The sequence below is a fragment of the Geospiza fortis genome, unplaced genomic scaffold, assembly GCF_000277835.1.
Source record: "Geospiza fortis unplaced genomic scaffold, GeoFor_1.0 scaffold1044, whole genome shotgun sequence".
In the NCBI taxonomy this organism is placed as follows: Eukaryota; Metazoa; Chordata; class Aves; order Passeriformes; family Thraupidae; genus Geospiza; species Geospiza fortis.
The window spans coordinates 37,211-45,718 of record NW_005054732.1 but is presented as its reverse complement, the minus strand read 5'-3'; the positions used below and the strand labels follow the sequence as shown (position 1 = coordinate 45,718).

Below are 8,508 nucleotides of genomic sequence, written 5' to 3'. Positions count from 1 at the left end.
TTGGGGTGTTTTGGCTGCAGAAACAAAAGCCCAGGACAATGCTGTTAGTGGCAGTAGAACATGCTAGAAAACATCTGCATCTGGCTAATTTTGTCAGAAAAGCCTATGTGGATATAGTCAATTTTTGTGAATTGCCAAATCTTCCTATAATTTTAAAGAAATTTTCAAATGGGCACACAGGGAGTGTCTGTGCAATAAACTTGTCTGCACACCAAGGCCTGTGGCTAGAGATGATCTCTGTGGAACAACATTTAATGCTGCAAACTGGTGGAAAGTTATTTCATACATTCATCAACATTTTGGGCATAGGATAAAAAAAAATCAGAAATCCTGAAAATACATTGTTTGTTTACCTGATAAGATGAGGAAACTCAAACTCCTGCATTGAATATTATCTGCCTGAGGGTGTATAAATGTGAGGGGACGTGGGGCAGTGAGGTTTCTGCTGGAATTCAGAGGACTGCAGAGGACTGCAATGGATGGTATCAGATTTGCAGACTGCAGCAAGTCTTTTATTAAGGACAGACATGTCCATAATACCAAAACCTATTAGATTCTCCATATTCATGAGAGGGCATAAAAGGTAGAAGGGGAAAATAGCCAGCAATGCCCTCTGACCAACAAACCTCAGCATATGCTGATGTGCTGCAGCATGACTTGCTAAATAAGGAGTTAATTAAGAAATCTTCTGTTGATCAAAAATTGCTCCCAGAAAATAGTTTTCATATTGTCAGGGGACTGTCACTGTAATTTTCAACTATTGCCTATGAGTGCAAGCTCAGGTCCCTTAAAATTAAGCCCTCAGGACATACCAAGGTTATTTCTCAGGATACTAAAAACATTATTCTGTAGGTGATACTGTAGTGAGTGCTTAAGTTCAGGCACTGGAATCCAAAGACAGAACTTCTATCCAAAAACATAATGGACTGCATTCATTCCTGATATGTCTTGCACCGTGCCAATCACACAAATAATAAATGATAGTAATGGTTTAATTCTCTTCAAATTATTGGAGGCAGATCAGGAATGAATTTGACCCCATTACTTGAAAGAGAAAAAGAAAGTGTTGAATGTTCTAAATTATTTAAAACCAACTCTGTCTTTCCTCTTGAGGTTTGGCATATGCTTTTCCCTGGATCAATAGGTTTTATTCAAACAAAAATGGAGCAATTACAACTTACAGTATTGCTCTATCACCACACTTCCCAGGTCCAGCATCACTCAAGGCTGAGATGCTCTTGGATGATGCACACGAGTATTCTTTATGATCTGAGCTCCACATAAGGGAGGGGGAGGCTGCTGTTTGCAGCCACACATTAAACATCTGTGCTAGCAATTTCCTTCCTATTTAGCCCCCTGTTCTCTGTCATGCTCAGGTTCTGCTGAGTTTTGCAGAAAGTGGTTTGACAAGAAGCCCATTATGCATAGTTCTAGTCTTTTCTGATGAATTCCATTTTGGCCCCAGTCCCAGGGATGTCAAAGCAACTCTAAAGTCAACCACATAGTAACAGTCAATGAAAGAGGATAGAGAACAACACACCCTGATCAGAGCCTCTCCAGAGTTTGCCCTTCTTGAGTATGAAGGGTGCTGACACCAGAGGATTTGTCTTTGCTTCTGCTGGGTTTTTTTATAGCAGGGGAACTGCTGGACTTCTTGTTCTATTTTGCAACTTGAGAGGTGCAGGTTATTAACTTGTACAGGCTTGTAGGCAATGTGAGGAGGAGGAATCTTACCACAGTCCCAGGCAAAACACAGATAAAGTGGGAATTCATGAAAGCACTGAAAAAGTCTGACACGAATTGGGTGGGAGTGAGAAAAGAGGAAAGTGACCACTCACTCACAGTACACAGATTTTTGGGTTTTGGATGAGAGCTTTTCAGCTTTTGAGTGGAAGACAAAAATCTCTATTCTGTTTGCAATGGGACATCAGATCTTATCTGGATGATGGTGGCAGGAGAAACTCATTAGTTAGAAATGAAACATTTTTTCACTTCACGTGCATGGACCAAGACTCCTCATGTCAATATAAGAGAAATGAGTGCTATTTCCAAGGGTTTCTGTCCAGAAACTCTGGCATCTTGTAGCTATTCCCAAACAGTTCTCTCTCTGCTATGACTCCTTAGGTAGGGCTGCAGGGCTCTTCCAAGAGGAGCAGAAGAAGAAAGGATGAGGAAAATGTACTCTGGAGGTGGAACTATTGCCACAGTTGACAGTCAGGGCTGGGGTATTTTTAACTATGAAAAACCAATCAATAACTGTGACTTCTTTTTGAAGTCATTAGGGGAAGAGCCAGAGCACAAGGCAGTTGGGCAGCAGCCTGCCTTTGTGCATACCTATTTTCACCCAGTTTTACCATGTGCTTGCTGCTTGACGGTATTTTCAGAGCTCAGCAAGAGGCACATTTGTCCCACACTTGTGTTACTACAGGTCAGTGTCCTGCAACTGACAAAATCAGTGAAATTTCTATTTTGTCAGCATAACTGGCTTCTCCTTTTGTTCTGCTACAGACTGTAAGTCTTTCAATTCCCCTTTCAGTTCCCCTGGCCATAAGTGAAAAGTTGTTTCAATACATCTCTAAATGAGACTGGACTAGAAAAGCAATAAAGTGTGACCAGTAACAGAGGTTGAGCACAGCAGAAGCAGCAAACCTATTCAGCAATCTCTCTCCCCAGCCCAGCTGCTTCTTAGAAATCCAAGAGGAATTCACAGTCTACAAGGCTGGGTTGGTTTTTATCTCTGGTTAAGAACAGTCTACCTTCACCAAAGCCCTCCCTGAACCTGCCAGGGCAGCACCTCAGAGTGGAGCTGGGTCCTCAGGCAGTCCCAGGGGCTGCACAGCAGCTCTCAGTGGGCTCCTCTGCAAAGCCCTGTCACAGATCTGGCTGTGAGAAGTGCAATGTGTCCTAAACCAACCCCAGCAGGACAAGGCACAGCTGTGTGAGTGCACAGAGGGAGCACAAAGAGGAACACAGGCTCCGAAGGGGTCCGGGTGCTTCCCAGTTGGAAATCCCCGTATTCTCACTATGTCACACAATGCTGATGAAGACAATATTGTTCCTTTTACCTCCCTAGCTCACTACAAGACTCTCTTTATCACAATCCAGCACATTCTACTGGGTTGAAGGTAATTTTAGCTTGCCACTTCCCTCAGAGATTTTTGGAAGTCATGTAGCAAGTCCAGCAGTCCTGTCAGCAGGTGAAAGAAATCCCATGACCCAGCACAGCAGTAATAAACCATTCCCTTTTACCCCAGTCAGTTGGTTTTCCTGATTCAGCTACAGCACATCATCATCATAGTGTGAGAGGAGGCAGAATCTATCCAGCTGCCTAGAGAAGGCACATTGTCACTGCACCTCATGCCACCAGTTTGCTCCTGCTGCTTCTTCCAGGCACCAGGCTCACGTTTTGCCAACCACATAACCAGACATTAATGTTTCTGGTCATAAACAACCAACCCCACTGGGAAGTCTGATAATGTGAATGTATAATGTAAACCAGAGCCATCTTAGGAGCAAGAGAGCTCATGGAAAATGTCACACAGTTGTTTCAAGTGGGTTAACTGAAGAATTGTTTCATTGGTTTGTGGAGAATAAGTTTAGTTGAAAATGTATTGTTACAAACATTTTCCTCAGCTCTCTTTTTTATCTAATACAGTAAGAATTTCTCTCTGGAGTAGAAGAAATTTCTGATTTTTTAAAATATTGCCCAGATCCCATATTCAATGGATCAATACAAACACTACCTTTCACTTCAGTGCTTGCTAGAACAAAACTCGCTTGAGGTAGAGAAGCATAAATCAAATATTTACAAACAGTTACCAGATGCTGAGACTCCTAAAAACATCCTGCTTCATTCTGATTTCCACACAAATGCACAACAGAATGACATAAGGTATATTTATCAAATGGATCTGCTTTGAAGCATTAATAAAAGCCTTTTGGAACCACTAACCACATAAGGGTCTGCTTATTTTCCAGTCAGACAATTCTGACAGGTATGAGGAAACAGGCTTCTATTCCTGCTTTCCTTCTGTAAATGTTTAGAATTAACTTGATGTGGAGAACAAACTATTTAAATATGTGTTTATCATTCAAGAAATCAAAAAGGAAACTGGAAAAGGGTGTAATTCAAAAGCCCAAAGCCTGGGAATGTTCATTTGCATTCCTAACTCTGAGAAAACTGAGGTGAAGGGAACAGACAAGTGCTTCTGTAAAGTACATTTAATGAGTTCCAAGAGGAGGAAAACACCTCTGCTTTATCTTGGATGCAGATTTCTGCTGGCACAGCAGAAGCCTCAAACCCAGTGCCTGAGTGCCCTGAAGCACAGAGCACTGTCCCTGCTCAGCCCAGACACTGCCATCAAACAAAAGCACAAACATTTATAGTTAACCTTTTCAATGTCAGCAGGGCTGGAGAATTTCTTAAGGGCTTAAGTTCTTGAACTGAGATTGTAAGACATTCCACCATTAATACCTTTAAATCCTCTGAGAGAAATCTCCTGGACAGACTGCTACAAACAACACTCTGGGGTTACTGGGTTTAGACACTTCAAAACATGCTTCCATTTAAAGCAGTATCAAAACATGTCCAACTTCAGTGTTGTTTTCTTTTTTCCATGTGTTTAGCAAGCTGGTTTTGAAGTGAAAAATACATAGAAAGAGACACAAGCAGAGCAAACAGCTCTGCTGTAAAATTCCAGTGGATCTCCTGAGTCTTACCACCATCAGTGTGCAGGTTTTTCCACTTTCTTTAAAAGTGTCCACAGGGCAACACACTTTATTTCTGACCAACACATGAAACATCATATTTTTTCATCCACATGTGTCACCACACAGAAGAGGGTACAAGGAAATGTATAATATAAAAGTGTTTAGTTCAATCCAGTATCCCAACTTGATAATTAAGAATGTGCCAGGCTGCCTTCTGGGACAGAAAACTCCTGTTAAAACATTTTGGTTTGATTGTTATTTCCTGCATTGAAGGGAAAAAGCTGTCATGAGATGCAAGGCACAAGCAAGGAGCCTAACTGCAAAGGATGTAAGAACAAAACAGGAAAGATGATAAGAAAAAACCAAGCACCAGACACTACCCAGACATCATTCAGCATCTTCACAGGAATATGAGGAAACAGACTCCAGACTAAAGCACTGAAACCCTTCCTGAAAATGACAGATCATCACTGCAGCAGTGCCCAGTAACAAAATCACAACTTCTCACACAACCACTTCATAGACTGTGCACCCCTCTTTTGAAAGTCAGGAGTCCAGGCTGCCCATAACACTCACAGCACCAGAAATGAAGCCACAGTACTTTTTTATGCCTTGATTTTGCCTTCACTGCCTGCCTGGTCCCTCTGCAGTAGTTATCTGATGAGAGAGCAATATCCATTAACCCTGCACTGCTACCCTTATCACCAGCCTCCTGACAGCAATAACCATGTCCAGGATTTTCTGTGCAGCTGCATTAGTACATTTCCTCTTTTACAAAACACCCTTGGTCTGAGTCATACTTATCAATCCATAAAGCACTGTGCAGGTAAGGAGGGTGAGCACAGAAGCAGCAGCTATCTTGCAGAAACAAGCTTCCATTCCACCATCACAACACTGGCAGTACGAAAGGAATAGCCACACAGGAGTCAGAACTTCACCAGGTACAAAAATGCCCCTACCTAACCTTAATGCACTTGTTTGCACTTCTACTGTATCCTTCTAATGGCCCAATAAAGTGAGTCACAACTTAATGTAATTGTTAGCCTCTTTGACCTTACCAGCAAATATGAAAGGAATTAAGACTTATTGCCCCAAATGTTACTGAGATTAATCCCAAATAACTTGGAAATATTTTTCCTCTCACTGTGTAAACAACATTTTAAAAATATTAACCACTGTAAAACCCTAGGTATGATTATCTGTGCACAGCAAACCCATTCACCTGGTCCCATCCTCATCAATGAACAACCAGTAAAAAATTCATTTCCAAAAACTGTGTGGAAGAAAAAAAAGAAAAGACCTGTTCACATTATCCAAAAGTAACACACAGATCAGAGACTGACTTTGTAAAATGGTGCAAGGACAATACTGCCTTGCTATGCCTCACAAGGGAAGGCACAGGCTCTTAAAGGCTGATTCAAAGTTCATTTTAACTAAAAAGGGAAACACAGTTCTCTGAAAATCTAATAATGCAAAGATCATTATCCTTAAAATGCAGAATTCAGTGTTGCTAAGCAATTGATGGCATCTTCAGTGCAAACACTGAGCTTGAAACAGGGGAAAGATGTGACTTTCACTTGGTAATTAGCTAGGAACTAGTAATTAGTGAATGCCATTACATTCAGCCATTTCCTCATATGCACATGGCCTTGATACATCTTTATAGAATGTCCTACCACAGGACAGGTTAAGAAGCAGAAAGCAAAAAATTTGTGATGAGTAAAGCTTGTCAGAACTTCACCTCTGTTTAAATCACACAGAATGAGTTCAAGAATTGATTCCCCTTTTGGATGACAACTCCACATAGGCAGCACTCATTACTTTGTTCTATACATTAGTTTGTTCTATACATTTCTCTGCTTTTGTACTCCAAGTTTGGGCTGGCTTTGCTGCCACTGCCTGATCTCTGCTGGTAATCAAAACTTGCTAATTCCTTGCATTCAATGGAGTGAGTCTCAAAATGTGATAGGAATCTCTTTGCTAAACTGATTTCCTACTTGCATCCAAAGTGAAGTCATTTTCAGTTAGTGCTTTTCTTCTTGCACACCTCCCACCCCAAAAATCAGCTATGAAGTGTGTATTTCATTCTTTGATTCTTCAGCATACATACTTATAGAGCATGTCCCATATTCCCTCCTATATCAAACACATTCCAGGCATTTTATTACACTCAGAAAAATGTTAAGATCCAAAAACTGCAGAGAAAGAGAAAAAGTACTTCCCCTGTACCCTGCCACTGTGATTTACAGAAAAACAGTGCATTAATTTTAAATGGATTAAAGCTGAATGGATGATCATTACTTACTAAAAGCATTTTTATGGAAGACTTGCTGGCCCTTAAGATATGGGCATCTTTGCTCAAGAAAAACCAGTTGCTAAAGATGCTAACATCTTCATATGTGAAAAAGTAGAAATAAATAAACAAATGAGTACTATTTCTGTGGCAAGAATACACAAGACAGGCTCCTTTCTTTCCCATCAGTTATTTCCCTGACTTTTCCCTGCCTGGGGCATAGCACACATTAATGCACAAACTGATCTCACACTTGCCACAATCCCATATCCCAATTATGGGATACAAACAATACACACTAATGGCAAGATTTGCCTTTTGTGCACCAGAATTAGTCTCTCCTGTGAGTGCTGCTGAGTTCAGTCCCAACATGTGTAAAAAGGAAACTGCATAGATCATGCAAACCACACACCAACTGCAGGCTTCCCGCACAACAGAATAAAGCAACCATTAATTCTTCACTGTGGGAAAACATTGCAAAGGTTAATACATGGCTGGTCAAACCATAGGTATTAAACAATTTTCAATAGGAACCCAGCAGGCTCGAAGTTGTCACTCTGTAACTTAATGATGGTGACTTGCTGTAATTCTCTGCAAAGATGTCGCTGGGTTGTCACAGGCCAGAAAGCATAAAATGCAGCACTGGGTAGAACAAACATTATCAGAGGAGGGATTGTAGTTTTTAGACAACTAAAACACACTCACATTAGCAAGATCCTTGCAATAATATTCTTTTCTAAATTCAACAGATTTCCTCAGGTAGGAAGACAGCAGAATAGCAAACATCCATAACTGCCATAAAGTACCCTTTTGATTTCAATGCTAATCACTGATTATTTTTTCTCCTGCAATATGAGTTTTCCCATCAAAACTGTAGGATTAAATGTGTCATTCCTTAGCACTCTGTAGCAGCAGGCAATTTTAGGGAAGGATGCAATACTCAGTACAGCATTTGCTGCAAAAATGAGGTGAATCTTAAACAACAGATGCATATACTGAACTTACCAACTGCACCCTGAAAGTCTCAGTATTTACCTAGAAACAAAATGCATGGCATAGATTAGATTCATTATACCCAAGTGTCAGAGCTGAGTGTCAGCAAGCCCCTAAGGGAATATTCTTCATCTGAGTTTTCCACTTGGAACCTCTGCCTAGGTACAGATTTGCTCAGAGCACTGTGCAGACCATTTACCAAGGTAGCCTCACCTCATTAGGAGTAATGGAGTCATTTCTAAGTATGATGAGGTTTTGTGCACTCTGCCCACTTTGTCCTGTCAGATGCCTCTCAGTCACCACTGCAGAGGGACCAGTAGTTCCTGTTGGGCCACAGGTATTGTAAAACATGAAAGTGTCACTTCCTGATCCTGCAGTCAGGCAGGCCTTATAGCAGTAGGTCTTAGTGAGAGACCCATTGCCCCTCACTTCAATGAAATGGGGCTGCACTTTCAAACCTTGGGGCAATCTAGCATCAATGTTGTTGTTGGCCTGCTTGTACAGTTCAGCAG

General features: G+C 41.2%; 1 protein-coding gene across 1 annotated transcript in view; it reads right to left on the bottom strand.

Annotated features, from left to right (window-relative positions):
- PCDHAC2 (protocadherin alpha subfamily C, 2) overlaps positions 1-8,508 on the bottom strand; it is a 50,532-nt gene that overhangs the window by 39,168 nt on the left and 2,856 nt on the right. The window contains exons 3-4 of the mRNA XM_031065302.1: positions 8,210-8,508; positions 7-14 (exon numbers count right to left, since the gene is read on the bottom strand). Of these exons, the coding sequence (XP_030921162.1) occupies positions 7-14; positions 8,210-8,508 (307 nt within the window). The remainder of the gene's footprint in view (positions 1-6; positions 15-8,209) is intronic.